This window comes from Salvelinus alpinus, chromosome 27, assembly GCF_045679555.1.
Source record: "Salvelinus alpinus chromosome 27, SLU_Salpinus.1, whole genome shotgun sequence".
Lineage (NCBI taxonomy): Eukaryota > Metazoa > Chordata > Actinopteri > Salmoniformes > Salmonidae > Salvelinus > Salvelinus alpinus.
Window position 1 is genome coordinate 47176832 of NC_092112.1, and position 26863 is coordinate 47203694.

The following is a 26863-nucleotide window of genomic DNA, read 5'->3' on the forward strand; positions in this document are numbered from 1 at the left end:
GTGCAATCAAAGAGTCCACGCTGGAAGGAACCTCCCGGGAGAGAATCTCATCCTTAACCTCAGCGTGGAGTCCCTCCAGAAAACGAGCGAGCAACGCCGGCCTGTTCCAGTCACTGGATGCAGCAAGAGTGCGAAACTCTATAGAGTAATCCGTTATGGATCGATCACCTTGACATAGGGAAGCCAGGGCCCTGGAAGCCTCCTTCCCAAAAACTGAACGATCAAAAACCCGTATCATCTCCTCTTTAAAGTTCTGATAAACGTTAGAACACTCAGCCCTTGCCTCCCAGATAGCTGTGCCCCACTCCCGAGCCCGACCAGTAAGGAGTGATATGACGTAAGCGATCCGAGCTCTCTCTCTTGAGTATGTGTTGGGCTGGAGAGAGAACACAATATCACACTGGATGAGAAAGGAGCGACACTCAGTGGGCTGCCCAGAGTAACATGGTGGGTTATTAACCCTAGGTTCCGGAGACTCGGAAGACCAGGAAGTAGCTGGTGGCACGAGACGAAGACTCTGAAACTGTCCTGAGAGATCGGAGACCTGAGCGGCCAGGGTCTCAACGGCATGACGAGCAGCAAACAATTCCTGCTCGTGTCTGCCGAGCATTGCTCCCTGGAACTCGACGGCAGTGTTGCGAGAATCCGTAGTCGCTGGGTCCATTCTTGGTCGGATTCTTCTGTTATGCTGATGAATGAGGACCCAAAAGCGACTTAAGAGAAACAGAGTCTTTAATCCAGTCTTAAACAAACAATGATACTCCTGGATATTATCATAGGAAAATCCAAAACAGGAAACTGAAATCCTCTCGTCAGTAGAGAGGAACGACTGGAGACGCGACCACAGACTGCAGGTCGCTTCAGGAAGGCACAGGCCGTAGCTGACATAGACACCTGCTCACACGCAGCATCTGAAGAAGGCAAAAACACGACAGGGCGGAACAAGGACAGAACAGCAAACATCAAACAAGAATCCGACAAGGACAGAAGCGGAAAACAGAGCGAGAAATAGGGACTCTAATCAGAGGGCAAAATAGGGGACAGGTGTGAAAGAGTAAATGAGGTGGTTAGGAGAATGAGAAACAGCTGGGAGCAGGAACGGAACGATAGAGAGAGAGAGCGAGAGAGGGAGAGAGGGAGGGGGAGAGAGAGGGATAGAAAGAGGGAAAGAACCTAATAAGACCAGCAGAGGGAAGCACAGGGACAAGACATGATGATCAATGACAAAACATGACACACTGCCACTCAAAAGTTTGAGGTCACTGAGAAATGTCCTTGCTTTCGAAAGAAAAGGACATTTTTGGTCCATTAAAATAACATCAAATTGATCAGAAATACAGTGTAGACATTGTTAATGTTGTAAATGACTATTGTACCTGGAAATGGCTGATTTTTTATGGAAAATCTACATAGGTGTACAGAGGCCCATTATCAGCAACCATCACTCCTGTGTTCCAATGGCACGTTGTGTTAGCTAATCTAAGTTTATAATTTGAAAAGGCTAATTGAACATTAGAAAACCCTTTTGCAATTATGTTAGCACAGCTGAAAACTGGTGTGCCAATTAAAGAAGCAATAAAACTGTCCTTCTTAAGATTAGTTGAGTATCTGGAGCATCAGCAATTGTGGGTTTGATTACAGGCTCAAAATGGCCAGAAACAAAGAACTTTCTTCTGAAACTCTTGTTCTGAGAAGTGAAGGCTATTCCATGCGAGACATTTCCAAGAAACTGAAGATCTTGTACAACGCTGTGTACTACTCCCTTCATAGAACAGCACAAACTGGTCCTAACCAGAACAGAAAGAGGAGTGGGAGGCCTCAGTGCACAACTGAGCAAGAGGACAAGTACATTAGAGTGTCTAGTTTGAGAAACAGACACCTCACAAGTCCTCAACTGGCAGCTTCATTAAATAGTACCCGCTAAACACCAGTCTCAACGTCAACAGTGAAGAGGCAACTCCGGGATGCTGGCCTTCTAGGCAGAGTTGCAAAGAAAAAGCCATATCTCAGACTGGCCAATAAAAAGAAAAGATTAAGATGGGTAAAAGAACACAGACACTGGACAGAGGAACTCTGCCTAGAAGGCCAGCATCCCGGAGTCGCCGCGTTTTGTGGGTAATATAACAGAAAACCCTTCTGGGGTAAAAACAGCATAGACCAGCATATGTTGCTGACTAGTCCTGGTTTTGTTGGTGACCAGCATTTGATGTGTTTTGGACACTTTGATGCTGGTATGCTGGTGACTAGTTTATGCATATCCCCAGCCAGATTGGAGATATCCAACAATTGGGACTATTCACACACAATCTGCATGGACCAGTATAGACCAGTGTCATGACTTTGCCCTGTTGGGTGTTCTAGTTTTAGTTTAGTTTATTAATTCGACCATTTAAAAAAACAAGCACAAATAAAACTTAAAAGCCATACATGCACATGAATAAAATGATTGAGGATAACACACAATAAAGTCTGTGTCACGATCGTCTTGAGTGGAAGAAGTGGACCAAGGCGCAGCGTGTGGAAAATACATACACACATATTTGAGAATAAAGAAAAACACGAAACAAACACTATTATAAACCTAAACAAAACAACAAACGATCGTGAAGCTATAAACGTAAGTGCACACACAAGCTACAAACGTACAACATAGACAATTACCCACAAAACCCCAATGCCTATGACTGCCTTAAATATGGCTCTCAATCAGAGACAATGAACCACAGCTGCCTCTAATTGAGAACCAATCTAGGCAGCCATAGACATACAAACACCTAGACAAGACACTGACCCATTTACCATACAAAACCCCTAGACAATACAAAAACACATACATTCCCCATGTCACACCCTGACCTAACTAAAATAATAAAGAAAACAAAGAATACTAAGGCCAGGGCGTGACAGTCTGGGACTTATTTCCATTGTGGTCCTCTTGAGACAAGATGGCTAGACAAGATCAAACACAGTATGGCAGTGAAATAATAAAACAAAAACAGAGAAGAAGAACATCTATCTCATAATTCCAGTTACATCATAGGGGTTATTCATATGGGCACAGAAGAAGACATCAAACATATTTTTAAAGCTGTCCAGAGAGGACGTTGTTTTTATAGACAGAGGCAACTCATTCCATTCTGAGGCTCCAGTATACACGAAAGTACCTTTCCCAGCATTACTCCTGAACCTGTATAAGCACACATCAGCAACACCTGATCTGGTGCTGTGATTGTGTGCATCCCTAACACGAGGAAAGTAATCACTTAGATATCTGGGCGCAGGACCATAAATACTCCTGTAAACCAAACCTAGTCTAATCTGGGACACCCTAGCCTCAACAGGCAGCCAGTTTAGTTTCTGAAAGCAGCTCCTGCCTATGTGAGTACATGGACTCACCTTCAAAACTACCCTGATCAGCTTATTCTGGGCTATCTGGAGCTTCCCCTTCATAAGTTTAGATAAGCCCCCAAACCAGGAAGTACTAGCATAGTCAAAATGGCATTGAATGAGGGCAGTAGCTAGCACTTTCATGGAGTCCTTATCAAGCAGCTTGGACTTTCTAGCCAAAAACGTAGTCCTGGCATTAACCTTCCCTAGCACCTTATTGGCCATGCTCACACCTCCCAAGCTTCCATCAAGGATACATCCCAAGTAGCTAACAGAGGTTTTAGTAGTCAGCACCTCACCCTCTAACTCCACTCTGATTTCAGACGACCTACCCAATTTAGGTCTGGATCCAAAAATAATTGCTTCAGTTTTCCCTAAGTGCAGAGATAGCTTATTATCTCCAAGCCATTTGCTAATGTTAGTAAGCTCTGTGCTAAGTATGCTCTCCAACATAGTTTTACTTTTGTGAGACACCAGAAGTGTAGAGTCATCCGCATAAAGAAAAAGACGGCAAGAACAAGCATATTTCATATCGTTAATATACAATAAAAACAGCAGAGGCCCAAGCACGCTCCCCTGTGGAACTCCACAACTCATTGGTTTTGCCTGAGACAGTGAACCATTAACCTCTACTACTTGCTCCCTTCCTGATAAATAGGACTTTACCCAGCCTAGAGGGATACTGCTTAACCCCAGTGCCTCCAGTTTGGAGATTAGGAGACAGTGGTTAACTGTATCAAAGGCCTTCTGTAGGTCAAGCAGTACCATTCCACAGTCAGTCAAGTAAAGTAGACATGAATCAGTGGAGTATGTTTTTCTAAAACCCGACTGAAAATCATACATTAGACCCTGTTTGTTAACATATTCATACATTTGCTCATGTACAATTCTCTCCAGGATCTTTGATGTTACACAGAGGATAGATACAGGCCTATAATTCCCAGGGTCAGACTTTATCCCCTTCTTATACAGAGGTATAACTTTAGCTTGTTTCATGTCCCTGGGAAAGGTGAGCGTCATAAACCCCCCTTTCCCCCCTCCCACCGGTTTATCACCTACCATAAATACAGAAACTCTCTCTCCACTCTACAGAATGGACTTTTGGAAAGCCATTTTGTTACCACAGAGAAAGACTACAGGATGGTAACATTAGAAAGTTGAACAATGAGACAATATTTCTGTAATGGAAGGCTCCGTTGGTACTTAAAGAATATGATGTCAGATCAGTCATTGTTTTGGTAGATAGGACGACAGAATTGTATCTTTGAAAGTCTACACATTCTAGTTATCAGATTTACATCAAAATGTTGCATACCTTATGTGATTAAACATGAAACTACTTGTGAGAAGATAAAATGTCATTTTAACTTCTAAATGAGAGAATTGTTCCATAATTAAACTTATGCTCAATCAGTTACCCCACCCATGGGAGCACAGACATTGGTTAGAAGGATGAAACACGCCCCTTCTCCTCCCCAGTACAAAAGCCCACTAACGATCATTAACATTTAGTTCCAGAAATGTGAGGACTACTGTCCTAAAGTTTAGAAAGGCGAATTTCAACGTGGAGGTGACGATCACCACGCTGGAATGGTGAATTTCGACTAGACCAGCCAGAATACAGCATGAGCTGGTTATGGTAACTTGGTATGAACTTTGAACTATTATTCACTAAAGAATTATTGATACATCCTAGACGTCGTGTTATCAGCTGCAGCTGTAAACGTACATGGCCTAGAAAAGGACAGAAAATCTCCTAAGAACGACAGGGTACTTCAACTTATCCGCTCTACAACACTACGACCAGAAACATTCTTCAAAGGACAATGGCGATCTCTGCTGTGCAAACCAGTCTTTCATCTTCGACCCATCTATCGAAGCGCAGCTCAGACTAAATATATATCTTGCATTTTCCTTTTCCCGAATGGGCGCTTATTAGAATGCATACAATTCTGTATTTACGGTAGCATAGCTTCTCAAGGTCCGATAGAGAACCCAATACCTTTGTCCCTCAATCTTCCCGCTCTTTCATTCAAACCAAACCCCCTTCCTTTGTGTAACCAGCCGTCATATCGGGTTAGCCCACTAGGGGCTTTTCATGACATGATTAGTAATCAATGTGTGATCTATCTTGTGTATATATATGTCAGTCTGTGTATTTATTTAGGTATTTAGTAAATAAATAATTAAGCTGATTTGTGTATTACTGATTCAACTTGTTAGCTCGGGTTCGTACAGAGTACTTACGACAATCAGAATGAGACCGATCAAGGTGACAATTAATAATTGACTGCTATTGATATAAAAGATCTTCAGATCTTTAAGAGAGTGGATTTGGGAGATAACCGCTCTATATAATGAACGCTTCCGTGGTGCCCCAGGTTATTAATGGTTTAATTGTTGCCTGGTTTAATTCAATCACGTAATCAATTAAACGTTAGGTAATCGATTTGATAAAATAGCATGTCATATAATTTAATCAGAGTTCAGAGACACGACACCAGCATGGACCAGCTTTAAATTTATGCTGGTCTATAACCAACTATAACTGTAAATAAAGCACCCTTTTCATATATGTTCATTGAAAGAGAATTTGTCTTGCCTGACAGCTCAAACATAGTCCATTGATTACCATAGAGATGGTGTTCTGATTAATCTGATTTGTCTCTTTCCTACTGTGGTTTACGAAAGTTCAATCAGGCAGGCTGATCTGAATGCTAATTTAACTTCATCCAGTAAAGATACAGTAAAGATACACTTTGTTTCCTATTATACGGACATAGATAGAATGAATACAAATGTATCATCATCAGCATAGCGTCTTATTTCTTCTCCTCAGTCCTATTAGCCACGTGTGGAATGTCACTCACCTATGTAACTTATAGCCTATAAGCACGGCACAATAATTCACATTCCCCATGCTTGCTCTCTCTTACCCATGTTCTCTCACTTGCTGTTTTCAGCAAAGGTTTCAACAACCATCCACCTCCCCACCACCACAAGCTATAATAAATTTAAGGCCCCTCATTGGAACTCCTTTCCTCCAGCCGAGTGGTTCCGATGCCAGCTGCCCAGCAAAGGGCTACCTGTCATCAGCATCTGGCTCCGAGGAGCATTCCTCGGGGACGAGGCCATACCCAAAACTATGTAATAAAATCCCATACTGCATTCTGTCTCTGTTGTTCATTAAGTTAAGCCTGTACTTGATTTAACTTAATCAATGAGATGTTCTTGCCTTTTTTGTTTGTTGACTGACGTGTTGTTTGAGGATAAAGATTGCGAGGCAGAGACAGGGCTGGCTTTTATGCCCTTGTGTCTTATAATCAACAAGATACAAACTCCAACTGCACTGTGTGAGAGAGGCTATAGCATCAATCAAATTGTTTAACTAGTCAAGTAAGTTTTATCCTTGCTACAGTCCGACTATTTTCTGATAGCGAAGGCCATTGTGCCTCTGTAATCAAATTATGCTTAGAAACATCAGCAAACCTCTTATCTTTTCTTTCATATACCGTGGGCCTACAGAGTTCTGCTAATGACGAAGCACTTACTCTACAGTATATCTTACATGGCAGGCATGTAGCTTATAATGAATTAGCCTTTGGATGTGTGTGTGCGTGTGTGTGTGTGTGTGTGTGTGTGTGTGTGTGTGTGTGTGTGTGTGTGTGTGTGTGTGTGTGTGTGTGTGTGTGTGTGTGTGTGTGTGTGTGTGTGTGTGTGTGTGTGAAGGGGGGTTGCTGGGGGTGAATCGCCTATCATCTCCTCATCTCCTATCATCTCCTCGGAGAGGTAGTTGCAGTGACTATAACAGCTTCCTCAGCAGTAATTCTGACTGACGTCGTGGTTGGTGGAACTCAACGTTTGAGAGAGGTACGCTGCACTGCGTTTGGCAAATCATTAGCAGTCAATGCAACACACACACACACACACACACACACACACACACACACACACACACACACACACACACACACACACACACACACACACACACACACACACACACACACACACACACACACACACACACACACACACACACACACACACAACAGTGGGAAAGGTGGAGACTGATCAAGGTAACATACTGTTGCAGTATATTCAAAATGACAACAACGTGTCAGTACCTTTCTATTGATAATAGCTCACAATATAGTCCAGCATACTGTTACAATAAAACATGTTCAAATCAACAATAATGGGCCAACACAATTAGGAACCTCTACAACACATAACTGCAACAGCTAAACAAAAATCCTCCAATACAACAGTATCATCGATGGATGACTGCCTCCCATTTCAGCATAGCTGACGGTGCTCACCACAACACAATGTATTCATAAGACTGTTTAAAATTCTATTCCATTCTGCGATTTTTTTTACAATGTCATTGTTGCAGAGTGCTTGACAGAAGTCCCCAAGGCTCCAAGTGTGACTGTTATTCGCTCACAATAAGTCACAGCTCTTGACTTGGTCATGCCTCCTATTGCCTTCTGCCTTCTTTTCATGCCAAAAGTTCTGTTCGGACAGGATAAAAGCATCGAGGTCCTCCTATTCATCTCTATTGACAAATGCTTTTCTTCTAAAAATTGAAGCAGTCGGAATCCATCAATTCCAAAGATGTATGACATCACAAAGCGTAATAACCCTCTAGGGATTCTAGGCTTTGTCCACTTTCCATTCGTGGCATGGGGAAGAATTCATAAACGTCAGCAAAGTAGAGCACATTTTACGTTGGACATAGAGTCACGACCCACCAACTGGTGCAACCGGCCCCTGGTTCGGGTTGGGCTAACATGGTGGTTCAGAAAGAGAAGGATTTATGACCAGTCTCTGTCTGGGCTGTGGTCTCTATGGGGAAAGACATTGCGATGAGAACAAATAATCAGTCTGTCGCTGTCAATTACCGGCTGGTCCAGTCCAGTTCAGACAGTCTCTGGAGCAGATAGAAGAGCTAAAGCAATCAGACAGAAAACAGTCATAAATCCTGTCTGTTGCAACACCACCCACACACACTCCAAACACACATTCAGGACAAACATTCAGGACACACACATGCATGAATGCATGCACAACACACGTATGTATGCATGCACAAATGCCTCCACGCATGCACACACATACACTCTATCAATGATGCCTTTGGCTCACACACAGCTCTTCACACATACTTTACACAGCCATCCTTGTCTTTTTGCCATTTGAGTTTGCCGTCTCTCTCTAATATACACATACACCCCGTCCCAAACAAATAAATACCTACTCCCCACAGACTAAGACCAGCCAGTGTAAGCCAACTGGTTCTGTTAGTCTTGGTGTTGTTATCGCCAATGGTGGCTGCAGTAGAGAGAGATAGGGGCCTGGAAGGGCAGATATCTCCCTCTCCTTCTCGCGTCCTCTCCCTATTCTTCGCTCCTCCTCTCTTCCTCACTTCCTCTCGTTCTCACTCTCTTCTGCTGACAAGAGAAACTTGGCAGTGTGCGCTTTCAACTCTAGCTATTAATGAATCTATTGATTTTGCATGTAGTTTCAGTTAGTACATTAACTTTACAGTATATAGAACATGTAAATGAAAAAATAAACAGAAACGTTGAACTGCAACATGGAGTCAATGGAATCCTTGAGCATTAAGGCAAGATTAAGGTGCCCTGTCCCTCAGTGTGAGATGGAGAATCATGTCAAGGATGGAAGACGCATTTGTTAACACTAAATCACATTTCTTCTCCTTCACTGAAACCAAAAGGAAAGGAAGGCAAGGGGCAGAGGAGAAGAAATGGAGAGGGTGCTACTCGATGAGAAAGAAAAACATGTTGAAATATGAATATATATGTGTGTGTGTGTGTGTGTGTGTGGTGAATGTGTGATCTGACAGGGGCAAGGGGTAACTATGGTATACACTATACAGTATGTGATGTTGATGATTATTACAATTACAATGATAACAATAGCGAATGATAACCATCAAATCTAATTTTAATTGACACATGCTTCATAAACAACAGGTGTAAACTAACAGTGAAATGCTTACTTAATCTTTCCAACAATGCAGAATACAATAACAAATATATAATAATAATACTTTTTTTTAATGACATTTTTGGGGACACGTTTACTGATGATCCCTGTGTCTCTTCTACAGGTGTCTTGTGCCCCCCCTTCCCCAGAGGGCCCCTTGGTACTAGAGGGTCAGGAAGGGCCAAAGGGGCCCTGGGCAGTGTGTCTGGACAGCAAGTACAGCCTGGCACAACGGATACACACCAAACACTGCCGGGTCTACTCTCTGGGGTGAGACGCACGCACGCACGCACGCACGCACGCACGCACGCACGCACGCACACACACACACACACACACACAGAGAGAGAGAGAAACACAGAGAAACAGAAACAGCCTGGCTCAATACATCACTAGGACAGCAAGCAGCCTAGTGGTTAGAGCATTAGACTAGTAACCGAAAGGTTGCTAGATCGAATCCCCGAGCGGACAAGGTAAAAATCTGTTGTTCTGCCCCTGAACAAGGCAGTTAACCCACTGTTCCCTGGTAGGCCATCATTGTAAATAAGAATTTGTTCTTAACTGACTTGCCTATTTAAAAAAAAATCATATCTCTGTGTCATGTAATCTGGATGCTATTTTGCAGAGTATAAATGTATTTGACCTTCCAGGAGAAGCTGTGCCCTTGCTGTATGCCCAGGGCTGAGCTGGGCTGGCTGGGCTTGGCAGTGGTGGTATGTAGGGTTGAAGAGATTAAGCCCCTGGATGGCCTATTCATTTGAGTGTTAAGAGACACCACAAGTGTGTTGGCAGCAGCAGGGTAGGCAGTCGGTGGACTCTGAGAAGGAGCGAAGAGGTGAGAGGGGCAGGAATAGAGGTTTAGGGATTACCCCTGTTGACAGCAGGGTCAAGGGTCAAATGAACTGGTTTTGAGAAACAGATTTCCTATTGATGACTGATAAGCACACTCATTTCTCCTCACTTTTCACAATGTTACATATAGTATTGCCCTCTCAGGTCAAAGTACGCCATAAAAGTCCCCGCACACACTTCAGCTGTCTGTATTGATCTAATGATCTGTGTGTTGGTTTTCTCTGCCACATTAGTTTGATGGACTGTTGTGATAGCAGAGCTAGATAAACAGGAGTATATCCCCATCCTCATCACTCACACCAACACTACAACACTGTGGGGGGGGAGACATCATTAAGCACCATGGTTTTTCCTGACTACCTGATCATGGAATAATACATCTATAACTAGGGCCCAGAGCTGTGTGAAAGCTGGATTGTTCCTTTGATCATAGTTGTTCACGTAACCTTTGACACGACACATATATAACTACTGGGATCTGGCATTTTGCGACACACGGTTAGAAAAAGCATGCGACAAGCGAAGCTTCGGACATCATTGATGACGTATTTCTGAAAAAGTGATGCACAGGCATTTAGACGCATGCCTCGGCTCTCTGGTATCAAACGAAACATCCCTAGAGTGAGGGTGTAACTAGGCCGTCAAAGAAATGCCTTATGATATACTGTAATGTATTGTCATAAAGAGTTTCATTTGAAAGAAAACATATTCACTTAGACACTCACCTGGTGAAGGCTACAGGACTGAAAGCTATTGAAAACAACAACCATGTCTTTTGTCGCTAACAAATACATTCATGGTAGGCAACTACAATTCACTCGAAAGGCAAAGGAAATATGCAAACCTCTAACCTCTCTGGACTAAAACAGAATTATGATAAGTGCACCATATTACATATTTGATCACAAAAAAAATACAACTTTTACATTACTTTTTACATAAAGTGCACAAACTCGGTATTCATATCCCGAAATAAATCAAATATCTCATTACAATACATTTTAATAGAAAGTTACCATGGAAAGAACAACACCTGTCTATTTGTGGAAAAATCACTCTGATTCATTATTTAGTCATATCCCAGTTTACCTATTTACTTATGGCCCTGCCTAACCTAACGACTTGTTTTCTAAATTACATGAGCAAAAAATATTCCACTTTGTTTGGAACGGCAAGCCAGTGTGGACCTGTCGCTCAGGGCAGGTGGGGCAGAGCCCTGTTTTGAGCCCCACCTGTTTTGTTGTTGTTGCCTGTTTTGCATGTTATTTTGGAATTAATACATGTCACATATCAGTTTGCAAACAATGTATAAAAAATTATTGAATAAAGCTGCATACAAACATGGTCTCTTTTGCTTTCTTGAGTGAGGCAACTCTAAAATGCAGGTGTTACAGCCTAGCTCAATGCTTTCTGTGGAGGTAGGGCGTCCAGCGGAAAATACGGAGCATAGGGGTTGCTAATGTTCTCTAGTTGCGCTGTGATTGGCTCAGTGGTCTGTCACTCATGGAGACACTACATCACCTCAAAATCTACGGGGAGAGCTTGAAAATTCTAGCCCCTTGGGTGCCGCCATAGAGTGACATTACAGCTGCCCATCCAAGAAGGCTCAAGGTCATTGGCCACAGATAAAATGACATCAAATACAATATATCTGCTGTAACTTTGATTGGACTGATCATGTCAACACCATACTTTCAAAATCTTAGCTAGCAAGCTAGCAGTCATCATCTTGAATCATGACAACAATCTACTGGCAAACCCTTTTCAATCCTTGTCATATGAAGAGAAATTATAGATAAAATGTATTGGTGCTCATCGGCCATTGGACATAAACATTACACAACAAGTTGGAAATCGCAAATTCAACAATGAGTGGTTTGAAAGGAATCAGTGGCTAACTGCTATTCAGTGGATTGGGTGTGTGGTCCAAGTCTGGGTTTAAGGGTCTCTTTTCAAAGTTTTAAAGGATAAACATTCAACATTGGCCATGCTGTCAATCCAGCATAACTTCTGGGGGAAGATGGGCGACACCTGGAGGGGTGTGGAGACAATCACAAGGACAGGTGAAACCGATCAGGTCGTGACACACACATCTACTACGTTTTCAGTGAAATACCATGAGAACATTTAGTTTAGTCACTAATACATCATGTAATTATAGACTCACCATTTAGTCATTTTAACTACCATTTATTCCAATAGCAAATACAAGATTATCACATTTCAAAAGTGTTATTTTTGAAGCGCTGAATGGAAAGAATAGTATATGGTAAATAACATTTACCAGAGTATTTGACTATAACTTCACACACAATTTTTCTTACTAATAATTTGTATCCAATGGCAGGTTATGAGCATGTTGAGAAATATGTCAGTCTTACAGTTTCTTTATACAGTACATACGTAGGACAAATCATCAGAAATCGGGTTATTGCAAAAAATGATCACCTTTTCTACATGATTTGTCAACTAACAAAGTATTGCATGTCTCTCTGCTTGAAATTCATCAGTTTACAGTGTGTCAATGAAATTCAGATAATGAGATGGAATATATTGTTATACAACCAAGGTATTTCAGCAGTGCATTGTACACTACACTACACAATTCTAAATGGTAGCACATAAAGTGACTCTTTCAACTTTGTCCTATTGAACCACACTGGCTGATGGAGATGGCCGATTTGGTTTTACCTTCCAACATAAATTGATGTCAAATTAATACATTTATGAAGTAAAAATATAGAATTTTACAGTGCTCAGCAGTTATCAAACTATATACTGTATGTTACCTTTTTTTATCGCTTTGGTGCAATTTTTACAAGTATGTGATACATTTTCACAACTCTTAGTACATAACTCAAAACAGTTCATCAAAAAGGCAGCTGTTTCAAAACTCTAAGCACATTTTCAATTGACTAAGTAAATTCAGCAAAAAAAGAAACATCCTCTCACTGTCAACTGCGTTTATTTTCAGCAAACTTAACATGTGTAAATATTTGTATGAACATAACAAGATTCAACAACTGAGACATACTGAACAAGTTCCACAGACATGTGACTAACAGAAATGGAATAATGTGTCCCTGAACAAAAGGGGGGGTCAAAATCAAAAGTAACAGTCAGTATCTGGTGTGGCCACCAGCTGCATTAAGTACTGCAGTGCATTTCCTCCTCATGGACTGCACCAGATTTGCCAGTTCTTGCTGTGAGATGTTACCCCATTCTTCCACCAAGGCACCTGCAAGTTCCCGGACATTTCTGGGGGGAATGGCCCTAGCCCTCACCCTCCGATTCAACAGGTCCCAGACTGCTCAATGGGATTGAGATCCGGGCTCTTCGCTGGTCATGGCAGAACACTGACATTACTGTCTTGCAGGAAATCACGCACAGAACGAGCAGACAACAAGCTTAGTCTGATGATGCTGTGACACACCGCCCCAGACCATGACGGACCCTCCACCTCCAAATCGATCCCGCTCCAGAGTACAGGCCTCGGTGTAACCCTCACCCCTGGTGACCGCGACTCGTCAGTGAAGAGCACTTTTGCCAGTCCTGTCTGGTCCAGCGACAGTGGGTTTGTGCCCATAGGCGACGTTGTTGCCGGTGATGTCTGGTGAGGACCTGCCTTACAACAGGCCCACAAGCCCTCAGTCCAGCCTCTCTCAGCCTATTGCGGACAGTCTGAGCACTGATTGAGAGATTGTGCGTTCCTGGTGTAACTCGGGCAGTTGTTGTTGCCATCCTGTACCTGTCTCGCAGGTGTGATGTTCGGATATACCGATCCTGTACAGGTGTCGTTACACGTGGTCTGCCACTGCGAGGACGATCAGCTGTCCATCCTGTCTCCCTGTAGCGTTGTCTTAGGCATCTCACAGTACGGACATTGCAATTTATTGCCCTGGCCACATCTGCAGTCCTCATGCCTCCTTGCAGCATGCCTAAGGCACGTTCACGCAGATGAGCCGGGACCCTGGGCATCTTTCTTTTGGTGTTTTTCAGAGTCAGTAGAAAGGCCTCTTTAGTATCCTACGTTTTCATAACTGTGACCTTAATTGCCTACCGTCTGTAAGCTGTTAGTGTCTTAACGACGTTCCACAGGTATATGTTCATTCATTGTTTATGGTTCATTGAACAAGCATGGGAAACAGTGTTTGAACCCTTTACAATGAAGATCTGTGAATTTATTTGGATTTTTACGAATTATGTTTGAAAGACAGGGTCCTGAAAAAGGGACGTTAATTTTTTTGCTGAGTTTATAACACACAAAATCACAGTCACTTTTTCACTAAACGTAATCAGTGTTTAATCAATAAATACATGTTTCACATTGCAATAAATGTTCATATACAGTGGTGTAAAGTACTTAGCTGAAAATACTTTAAAGTACTAGTTATGTTGTTTTTTGGGGTATCTTTACTTTATACTTTATTATTTAACTTTTTTTTAAACTTTAACTTCACTACATTCTTAAAGAAAATCATGTACTTTTTACTCCATACATTTTCCCTGACACCCAAAAGTATTTGTTACATTTTGAATGCTTAGCAGCACAGGAAAATGGTCCAGTTCACCTACTTATCAAGAGAACATCCCTGGTCATCCCTACTGCCTCTGATCTAGCGGACTCACTAAACACGAATGTTTAGTTTGTAAATTATGTCTGAGTGTTGTAGTGGTCTGCTGGCAATCCATACATTTGCTTAATATAAGGAATGAAAAATGATTCATACTTTTATTTTTGATACATAAGTATATTTAAAGCCAAATACTTTCAGACATTTACTCAAGTAGTATTTTACTGGTTAACTTTCACTTTTACTTAAGTTATTTTCTATTAAGGTATCTTTACTTTTACTCAAGTATGACAATTGGGTATTCTTTCCACCACTGTTCATATAAAGTACAGTAATTGCCTTTCACAATGCAATGCCCACATTCCTTTTGATATGATTCTCTTCTCTTTTGTTAAAATAAATTGTATTGTTACTTAATCCGACTGCTCTTAATTGATGATCGATTAAATGTTGAGCAAAGCTAAAGATTTGACATATAACCCTCGAAGTTGCAGAATGGGGTGAAAATGGCAGCCATATTGGTCAGGGAGAAATCCAAACCAGTCTAATTGGAATGAATGGCAGTAGTGGCATAATCCTGATTTTACTTATGCAGGAACATAAAACAAAGGCATGGGATATATCAGAAATTGAAATATTGTGAATAGAATTATTGTCAACATAAAATATTGTCAAATAATCATAAATACGGGTTTTATAAAAAAAAAATCTGTATAAATAGCCTCTAAAATATATGTGAACAGACCATGAATGTCTCAATTTTTGTTTTCTTGGAAAGCTGAGAGTGCTGTTATATGATACAATATCAGTACTTGTTGCATTTACAACTCATCTGTCCTATCATCTACTGAATTCAACCGGTGTATGGCTGTGGGTTGACTGCACTGTTTGAATAGAATGTTGGAATGTGTATGGGATAAACGGCGACGTTCTGTACATTACCTTGGAAATAACGGATGATGCAGCGGGACGAGAGTAATGTACAGAACGGAGGCGTTTGTCCCGCCTTATACCACAGTTGCTCCTCCCACATCCTCTCATGTAAAACAGCAAGCACTGTCATCTGAAGTATCATTTGACTAAAACGGTAGCGAGGCATGAGACACTGTCCTGGTAGGGCCTGCTATGATACCATTAGTGGTTGTGTTAACTGAATCATTTAGCAGAGAGGGTAACAGAGATGTCTGGAGCATTCCCTTCCTCTGTCTTCCCTTCCCTCTCTCTCATCTCACCCCTGCATCTCCCTCCTCAATGCATGGTTGTCTATGAGGGAACCAGAGTAGCTCATCCGTGAGAAATTAACTTTCAGAGATACTCCCCGAGCTGCAATTACCGTGTAGAGATACAGCAAGTCACATCACAAACACACCCAGCTACAGAGACTGAAAGAGAAAGCGAGAGAGAGAGAGGTCTGGTCTGCCTGCATAGATTTACAAACGACAAGGAGCTTTCAGTGAAAGAGGAAAAGAGTGGGAAGAGAAGAAAAGGTGGACAGAGAAAATGAGAGAGGGGGAAAAGAGAGAGAGAGAAAGAGAGAGGGGGGGTGAAACATGAGCTTTTGTCAGTCTTGAAAACAAGCAACCCACTGGGCACACACTGGTTGGAATCAACATTGTTTCCACGTCGTATCAATGAAATTACATTGCACCATCTTGGAATAGCCGTTAAATTGATGTCTGTGTGCAGTGGGAGGAAGAAATCAAACATCTTTCTGCTCATAACCTCCCATACTTTCAGCCTTACATTGAATTATTCACTGAACTGCTGAAGTGAGCAGTTATTTTCAGCTTCAGCAGCTATACAAACTATTCCCCAAAAGTCCTTATACAATATATAATTATATCTGTATCCATCCATCCATAAAATATGATTTATATACAGTGGGGAGAACTAGTATTTGATACACTGCCGATTTTGCAGGTTTTCCTACTTACAAAGCATGTAGAGGTCTGTAATTTTTATCATAGGTACACTTCAACTGTGAGAGACGGAATCTAAAACAAAAATCCAGAAAATCACATTGTATGATTTTTAAGTAATTAATTTGCATTTTATTGCATGACATAAGTATTTGATACATCAGAAAAGCAGAACTTAATATTTGGTACAGAAACCTTTGTTTGCAATTACAGAGATCATATGTTTCCTGTAGTTCTTGACCAGGTTTGCACACACTGCAGCAGGGATTTTGGCCCACTCCTCCATACAGACCTTCTCCAGATCCTTCAGGTTTCGGGGCTGTCGCTGGGCAATACGGACTTTCAGCTCCCTTCAAATATTTTCTATTGGGTTCAGGTCTGGAGACTGGCTAGGCCACTCCAGGACCTTGAGATGCTTCTTAAGGAGCCACTCCTTAGTTGCCCTGGCTGTGTGTTTCGGGTCGTTGTCATGCTGGAAGACCCAGCCACGACCCATCTTCAATGCTCTTACTGAGGGAAGGAGGTTGTTGGCCAAGATCTCGCGATACATGGCCCCATCCATCCTCCCCTCAATACGGTGCAGTCGTCCTGTCCCCTTTGCAGAAAAGCATCCCCAAAGAATGATGTTTCCACCTCCATGCTTCACGGTTGGGATGGTGTTCTTGGGGTTGTACTCATCCTTCTTCTTCCTCCAAACACGGCGAGTGGAGTTTAGACCAAAAAGCTCTATTTTTGTCTCATCAGACCACATGACCTTCTCCCATTCCTCCTCTGGATCATCCAGATGGTCATTGGCAAACTTCAGACGGGCCTGGACATGCGCTGGCTTGAGCAGGGGGACCTTGCGTGCGCTGCAGGATTTTAATCCATGACGGAGTAGTGTGTTACTAATGGTTTTCTTTGAGACTGTGGTCCCAGCTCTCTTCAGGTCATTGACCAGGTCCTGCCGTGTACATTACATTTACATTTAAGTCATTTAGCAGACGCTCTTATCCAGGGGCTGATCCCTCACATTCCTCATGATCATTGATGCCCCACGAGGTGAGATCCTGCATGGAGCCCCAGACCGACGGTGATTGACCGTCATCTTGAACTTCTTCCATTTTCTAATAATTGCGCCAACAGTTGTTGCCTTCTTACCAAGCTGCTTGCCTATTGTCCTGTAGCCCATCCCAGCCTTGTGCAGGTCTACAATTTTATCTCTGATGTCCTTACACAGCTCTCTGGTCTTGGCCATGGAGAGGTTGGAGTCTGTTTGATTGAGTGTGTGGACAGGTGTCTTTTATACAGGTAACGAGTTCAAACAGGTGCAGTTAATACAGGTAATGAGTGGAGAACAGGAGGGCTTCTTAAAGAAAAACTAACAGGTCTGTGAGAGCCAGAATTCTTACTGGTTGGTAGGTGATCAAATACTTATGTCATGCAATAAAATGCTAATTAATTACTTTAAAATCATACAATGTGATTTTCTGGATTTTTGTTTTAGATTCCGTCTCTCACAGTTGAAGTGTACCTATGATAAAAATTACAGACCTCTACATGCTTTGTAAGTAGGAAAACCTGCAAAATCGGCAGTGTATCAAATACTTGTTCTCCCCACTGTAACTTCTCTCTCCCTCTCCACCTTTTTTTTTTTTATCTCCCTCCCTCCCATAGGTTGGGTGTGGAGGATAAAACCCTGGAGCGCTCTCTGGCCAGGGTGGGCTGTGAGGTACACTGCTTTGACCCCAGCCTAAAGCAGGCCCACCTACAGGAGTCAGACATGTGGCTCCACCGTCTCTCCGTAGACTGGAGGGACCCCAACCCAGCCATCCCCGCCCAGCGACAGCACGGCAACATCAAGAAACTGGCCACCATCCTCAACGATTTTGGACACAGACAGGTCAGGGGGCACATAGAGAGGGAGAAGGTTGTAAACGTTGAGGTGTGAATGAAATTACAAATGGGCAAATGTGTCCTGAATCAAATTTAAGGAATAAGTCATGCATGGGCTTATATTGTGAGAGTATATGTACTTTACATAATACAGTGACAACTTACTCCACAAACCAACGTCCTACACAGTGCACAATATGCAGTACCTGCCTTTTATGGCATATCCATGACCAATACAAACAATACATGCAAAAGACACTATAAAAGTCACCATAAAAACAAACCAGATATCCTTATCTTCCTCAACTCGGCCGAAAAAGGCTATATGAAAATGTATATTTTCTCTCCCTATGAGCTGGAGGAATTAACTTATTTATCACATAAAGCTGCAGGTTGACTGCAGCAGCAGCTCCTCTCTACACCTCCTTATCATTCATTCCTCCAGTGTCTCCTCTTGCCCTGGAGGGCAGAAAACTCAGAGGAAGATAGAGGCCCAACTCGGCTGAGAAGTCTCCCTCCAGCAGGTGGTATTTTGTCATTGTTTCGTCCACCAAGCAAGGAGTTTTTGTATGGAGGTCAATGAAAGTGTCGAATTTTGTCAACAAAAAAATGAATGGCTTATTTGCCCACGTGAGGTTTATTTCATCTAATGGAAGTTTTGTAATGTTTAAGTTGTTGAGAAAAAACACTTTATATCAGAGTTGTCTCGAGATGGCTATGCATATTCATGGAATGAGGCTAGTAGCATAGCGTCTCTCTCCATTGAATACAGGCGTTTGACGTCAACAACCCTCCTCGAATATTCAAAAAAAGGAATACAACAATGAGATGTATCCACCAATCCAAAGACGGGATAGGCGGGAGCTAGACAGCCCGACGTGCCGCTTTGTGGACAATGACTCCCATTGTCAGGGCGGAAAGACATGTATCTTGTCAGTATATCCATAATCTTTGCTTATAGTTATGGCTTTCCTCCTTTAAATATTATCATTCAGAATATTAACTCACTGGAGTCCCCCAGAGATCTGTGTTCTGCCTTATCAGATATGGATCTGCATACAAGGTCAATGACATCCACACACAAACACACACACTGATGCACGCTTGCAAACACGCACCCACACACATGAATGCTCACTTGCACACACACACGTGGGCCTGCACGCAACAGCACATAATCGGTTTTCTATCGCTCATTTGCACTTCATGTCAATGATATCATGTCACCGTGTGGGACTGTGAGTCAATTAACCTTGTCGGGAGTGGGTGCTCTGATTCTAGTTTGTAAGCTAGGCAGGCTACTGCCTGGGAAGGTCTCCCACTCAGAAGTACGAGATGGGGAGGGGTGCGGGGTAGGTTGACCTCAGGTCTCCCCACTGGAAGCCTGAGGTAGGAGGAGTGGGGGAATCTATCAAATAGCGCATCTCTAACTTTGTACAGTACTAATGCAATTAGTAAAATCAGTCACACTACGAAATGCTACCAAATAAGGAAGCCATACAAGCTAGAATGCCTAGAAGCCACGCACGGGCGCCTAGCATTAGCGAGTCCATGCTTAGAGGCATCAGCCATTAATTCCTTTTTCTGGAGTGTGTGTGCATGTGTGTGAGAAAAGGACAGAGCCGATCCCTGTACCTGCTTTAGATGCAAAGCGACACACACGTCTCCATAATGGGCTTTTAACGTGAGTACACAGCATGCTTAAGGAACAACTGTCTGCCTTTCTTCTCCCTGCCTTTTTTCTTTCTTCCAGCTTTGTGTCAGAAGAACAGCACAGGGAACTAATGAGTCGCTTCTAAAGATCAGAATATGCATTCATTTGTGTTCTTTATCGTTGATTACACAGCTCATAAATGAATCATATGCCACTCTGGTCAGCATCAGAGCCTGTCTCCATGGGGATTAACACAACTTCAGCAGTCCTTCAGATCTCATGCAAATTGATTTGCTTTCACCTAATTAAGTGGTCAACTCCCGGGTGGCGCAGTGGTCTAGGGCACTGCATCGCAGTGCTAGCTGCGCCACCAGAGTCTCTGGGTTCGCGCCCAGGCTGGGCTGGGTTCGCGCCCAGGCTCTGTCGCAGCCGGCCGCAACCGGGAGGTCCGTGGGGCGACGCACAATTGGCATAGCGTCGTCCGGGTTAAGGAGGGTTTGGCCGGTAGGGATATCCTTGTCTCAGTATGAAAAAAAATGTAATAAAAAATGTATGCACTCTACTGTAAGTCGCTCTGGATAAGAGCGTCTGCTAAATGACTAAAATGTAAATGTAAAATGTAAGTGATAATGCCAGAGAAGCCGGTGTTTGGAGGATATGTTGGCACGGGTGTTGTTAGGCCCGAGACAAAGTCGTTCGTTCTAAATGTTCCATTGCCATACTGGCTGGCAATGTTCTAATCCCTTGCTTGCTTGCTAGCTAGCCAACTACGGCTAACTCACAGTCACGTCAAACAGTGCAGACAGAATAACAACAGTAGCTGCATTTGTTTAAGCTGTTTTCTAGTGACATTTAACAATGAGCTAATGAGGCACCATGTCGCCTGGCATAGAAAATGTCCTCTCTCGTTAGGAAACTGTTGTCCAGAGGAGCTAGCCAATAACACAGCTAACAAAATAACTTATAACAAACTAACTGCACTTCGTTTCGTTTGACCTTTTTTCAATTTACATTTCTTTGTACAGTTGAAGTCGGAAGTTTACAAACACCTTAGCCAAATACATTTAAACTCAGTTTTTCCACAATTCATGACATTTAAACCTAGTAAGAATTCCCTGTTTTAGGTCAGTTAGGATGACCACTTTATTTTAAGAATGTGAAATGTCAGAATAATAGTAGAGAGAATTATTTATTTCAGCTTTTATTTCTTTCATCACAATCCCAGTGGGTCAGAAGTTTACATACAATCAATTAGTATTTGGTAGCATTGCCTTTAAATTGTTTAACTTGGGTCAAACTTTTCACGTAGCCTTCCACAAGCTTCCCACAATAAGTTGGGTGAATTTTATCCCATTCCTCCTGACAGAGCTGGTGTAACTGAGTCAGGTTTGTAGGCCTCCTTGCTTGCACACGCTTTTTCAGTTCTGCCCACAAATGTTCTATAGGATTGAGGTCAGGGCTTTGTGATGGCCGCTCCAATACCTTGACTTTGTGGTCCTTAAGCCATTTTGCCACAACTTTGGAAGTATGCTTGGGGTCATTGTCCATTTGGAAGACCAGATGTCTTGAGATGTTGCTTCAATATATCCATATCATTTTTCCTCCTCATGATGCCATCTATTTTGTGAAGTGCACCAGTCCCTCCTGCAGCAAAGCACCCCCACAACATGATGCTGCCAGCCCCGTGCTTCACGGTTGAGATGGTGTTCTTCGGCTTGCAAGCCTCCCTCTTTTTCCTCCAAACATAATGGTCATTATGGCCAAATAGTTATATTTTTGTTTAATAAGACCAGATGACACTTCTCCAGAAAGTACGATCTTTGTCCCCATGTGCAGTTGCAACCTGTAGTCTGGCTTTTTTATGGCGGTTTTGGAGCAGTGGCTTCTTCCTTGCTGAGCAAACTTTCAGGTTATGTCGATATAGGACTCGTTTTACTGTGGATATAGATACCTGTTTCCTCCAGCATCTTCACAAGGTCCTTCTGGGATTGATTTGCACGTTTTGCACCAAAGTACGTTCATCTCTAGGAGACAGAACGTGTCTCCTTCCTGAGCGGTATGATGGCTGCGTGGTCCCATGGTGTTTATACTTGCGTACTATTGACTCAAATGATGTCAATTAGGCTATCAGAAGCTTCTAAAGCCATGACATCATTTTCTAGAATTTTCCAAGCTGTTTAAAGGCACAGTCAACTTAGTGTATGTAAACTTCTGACCCACTGGAATTGTGATACAGTGAATTATAAGTGAAATAATCTGTCTGTAAACAATTGTTGGAAAAATTACTTGTGTCATGCACAAAGTAGATGTCCTAACCGACTTGCCAAAACTATAGTTTGTTAACAAGAAATTTGTGGAGTGGTTGAAAAACGAGTTTTAATGACTCCAACCTAAGTGTATGTAAACTTCCGACTTCAACTGTATATATCCATTAAAATGATGCCAGCTGATTCATGATTTAGCCTGGCTGAGAAACGCTGCCTGCCTCTCTCTCTCGTCCCGACTCCCGACCCCTACGCGTTCATTACTATGGGACAGTTGGAGATCGAATTTGAATATTGAAACAATGTTGCAAATGTCGCAGAGACAGACATTAAGGTTTATACAAATCTCCGCTGTTGAAAACGAAATGTTTGTCTAAAAGAAATGTGAGATAATGCTTTTTATAGTGGAGATCAAGTTTATAATTTCCCTGCCTGGGCTGATGAGACAGTGGATTGCGGTGTCAGATGGAACAGAGTAAATAGGCATTTTAACGCCAGATTTAGAAGGTGGTAACTTGTGGAATAGACCCCGGCTAGAATGCGCTTTTAACCAATCAGCATTCAGGATTAGACCCACCCGTTGTATAATAGTCAATAGAACAACAAACAGAGACGCTGTGACAACCAGGTCACTTCCTAATGTCTCACATCCACACTGTCACTAAAGGGACACAGCCGGCAACATGGCTTCCATTGTATCTCCTCCACAGTGCAGGCCTTTCCTCACCCTGGTTAGAGTTAGCTAAAATGCAGTTGTTGGGGACCAGTTGTGGGGACCAGTTGTGGACCAGTTAGTTGTGACCAGCGGTGGGGAACAATTGGGGACCAGTTGGGACCAGTAAGTCCAGGGAGGTTTGGAAACAGAATAGTTCCTGTACCAGTTACTGAGGGACGCTCAGAGCGGCTGAACAGTACCTCTCTCTCTCCTGATCCCATTGATGTTTAATTATACGTCTGCTCGTTAAGATAGTCTCTGGAGAGGCCTGTTTCAGACGTTTCTCCCCGCACCTCACATCCACTAATTAAAGAACACAAAATACTTTATCTCTTTTTGATACAATCCAAAAAATCATGCAGGCCAAACTTGTTATCTTGTGTTAGTCACCCCAATGGCTTTAAACCATTCTACCAACAAATATTTGTATCCCTAATCGGAAAGCAGCTTTATGGACAGACATTTTGATCAACAATTACTCATCGTCATGGAGACATAATGTCCCCCTGGCTGGGGGTGAACACAAACTGTGAATGCTGATGTTTAATGACTGAGGGGCTTTCATTTCAGTGGAAGGCCGACTCAACTTGAATATTCTCTGCAGTTAGGGAAATAGCTTCAGCACTTAAGGTCCGGACTGAGTGTGTGGCCCAAAGGTAAAAGGCACCACCATACCTCAAGCTCAGGGTAGGTGATAGACATCTTTTTTAGTTGTTTCTATACTGTTCTGCCACTCCAGAACAATATCTCCTGACGAGAGAATAGGAGAAAGCAATTGTTTACATAGCTTCTAGCCTTGCTTGTCAGGCTTTATAGCAATGCTATAGACCTATAGTGTTAAAGACACACAGGTAGGAACAAGACAAGGCGACTGATGACCTTGGGAGAAGGCAAACTCGGGCAGAGCCTCTTTGAAGGACTAAATAACAGCTCCTTCCATCTCACACTCCCATCGGCACCACTGAACCTCCCTCCCCTCAGTAGACCACAATTTAGGCCAAATCACCAAGCACACACACCCTCCCCAAATCCATCAGTTATTGCCCTTCTTCCAATCCTCCCTGTGAAAGTAGTTTCTGTGTCACGTTCTGACCTTAGTTCCTTTTTTTAAGTTTGGTCAGGGCGTGAGTTGGGGTGGGCATTCTGTTGTTTTTCTATGTTTTGTTCTATGGTTATATTTCTATGTGTTTGGAATAGTATGGTTCCCAATCAGAGGCAGGTGTCAGTCGTTGTCTCTGATTGGGAGCCATATTTAGGTAGCCTGTTTTTCATTGTGTTTTGTGGGTGGTTGTTTCCTGTGTCTGTGTTTGCACAATATGGGACTGTTTTGATTTTCTTTGTTCTTTCACTTTGTTATTTTGTATTTTTGTAGTGTTCAGTTTTACATATTAAAATGGACACTTACCACGCTGCAAATTGGTCCGATATCTCTTACTCCTTGTCAGAAGAAGAGGAAAGTCGTTACAGAACCACCCACCAACCAAGGACCAAGCAGCGTGGTATCGGGCAGCAGAAATCTCTGGACTCATGGACATGGGAGGAGATTCTGGACGGCGAGGGACCCTGGGCACAAGCTGGGGAATATTGCCGCCCCAAGGCAGAGCTGGAGGCAGCGAAAGCTGAGCGGCGGTGGTATGAGGAGGCAGCGCGGCTGGGACGAGAGGCAGCCCCAAAAATGTATTGGCGGAGGCACACGGGGAGATTTGCAAAGTCATGTAGAAGACCTGAGCCAACTCCCTGTGCTTACCGTGCAGAGAGAGTGACCGGGCAGGCACCGTGTTACGCTGTGAAGAGCCCGGTGTCCCCAGTGCGCATACGTAGCCCGGTGCGCTACATTGCAGCTCCTCGTATCGGCCGGGCTAGAGTTGGCATCGAGCCAGGAGTAATGAAGCCGGCTCAGCGCATCTGGTCTCCAGTGCGTCTCCTCGGTCCGTGTTATATGGCACCAGCCCTATGCACTGTGTCTCCCGTGGGTCTGCACAGCCCAGTGCGTCCTGTGCCTGCGACCCGCAAGTGACGGGCTAAAATCAACATCCAGCCAGGACGGGTTGTTCAGGCCCTTAGTTCGAGACCTGCAGTGCGCCTCCACGGACCGGTCTATCCTGTGCCTCCTCCAAGGACCAGGCCTCCAGTAGATCTCTCCAGCCTGGTGAGTACTGTGCCTGTTCTAAGAACCAAGTCTCCTGTGTGTCCCTCCAGTCCAGACGCTCCAGACTCCCTCCAGTCCTGAGCCGCTCGTCTGTCCTGAGCCGCCCGTCTGTCATGAGCCGCCCGTCTGTCCTGAGCCGCCCGTCTGTCCTGAGCCGCCCGACTGTCCTGAGCCGCCCGTATGTCCTGAGCCGCCCGAGCCGCCCGTCTGTCCTGAGCCGCCCGTCTGTCCTGAGCCGCCCGTCTGTCCTGAGCCGCCCGTCTGTCCTGAACCGCCCGAGCCGCCCGTCTGTCCTGAGCCGCCCGTCTGTCCTGAGCCGCCCGTCTGTCCTGAGCTGCCCCTCAGGAGCTGCCAGAGTCGCCCTCCTGTCCGGAGCTGCCCCTCAGTCCAGTGGTGCCCTTTACTAGGGTCTCACAGAAGTGGGCCGAGACTATGGTGGGGTCCTCGTCCCGCTCCAGCCGCCCGCCACTGCGGTAAATGCCCACCCAGCCCCTCCCCTATAGGTTCAGGTTTTGCGGCCGGAGTCCGCACCTTTGGGGGGTGGGGGTACTATCACGTTCTGACCTTAGTTCCTTTTTTTATGTCTTTATTTTAGTTTGGTCAGGGCGTGAGTTGGGGTGGGCATTCTGTTGTTTTTCTATGTTTTGTTCTATGGTTATATTTCTATGTGTTTGGCCTAGTATGGTTCCCAGTCAGAGGCAGGTGTCAGTCGTTGTCTCTGATTGGGAGTCATATTTAGGTAGCCTGTTTTTCATTGTGTTTTGTGGGTGGTTGTTTCCTGTGTCTGTGTTTGCACCATACGGGACTGTTTCGATTTTCGTTTGTTCTTTCACTTTGTTATTTTGTATTTTTGTAGTGTTCAGTTTTACATATTAAAATGGACACTTACAACGCTGCAAATTGGTCCGATATCTCTTACTCGTCGTCGTCGTCAGAAGAGGAAAGTCGTTACATTCTGTCCGCATATCTCTATTCCTCTCTCACTCAGACACACGCACACTCCTCCCAGCTCCAGGCGCGGGATGTTTAGTGCCTCTAATTCTGCACAGCGGAGCAGTCGGAGAACTCTTCAGAGCTCTGCCACCATATGGAGATGTTCATGCAAAACGGGCATCTTCCCAGGGCTTGCAACTTCCCATATACAGGGGAAGCGAAGAGCAGATGTACTGCTGGCGGAGTGGGTTTAGAGTGGGTTTAGGATATGTGTGTGTGAAGTCCTTCGGTTTCGCCTGGTATGCCAGTTGATGGTACAACAGGGAGAAGACAGCTGTCAAATAGAATGCAGTTATTGGAAGTAGGGCTAGTCAGTAGTACACACCCTGAGAAAAGCATCTCTTGTGTAGAACCATTATGGGATTTGTAACACCTTCATATGGCCCTTTTTCCTTGTTGGGATCGACGAAATGTCCTCAAATGTTCCTTGTTTTACTATCCTTGTGAGGTCTTCTTTCCCTACAAG

The 26863-nt window shown here is 43.6% G+C and overlaps 1 protein-coding gene across 1 annotated transcript in view; it reads left to right on the forward strand.

Moving 5' to 3' along the window:
- The window catches only part of LOC139556663 (probable methyltransferase-like protein 24), a 95358-nt gene that overhangs the window by 64623 nt on the left and 3872 nt on the right, over positions 1-26863 (forward strand). The window contains exons 3-4 of the mRNA XM_071370890.1: positions 9527-9672; positions 18404-18629. Coding sequence (XP_071226991.1) covers positions 9527-9672; positions 18404-18629 — 372 coding nt within the window. The remainder of the gene's footprint in view (positions 1-9526; positions 9673-18403; positions 18630-26863) is intronic.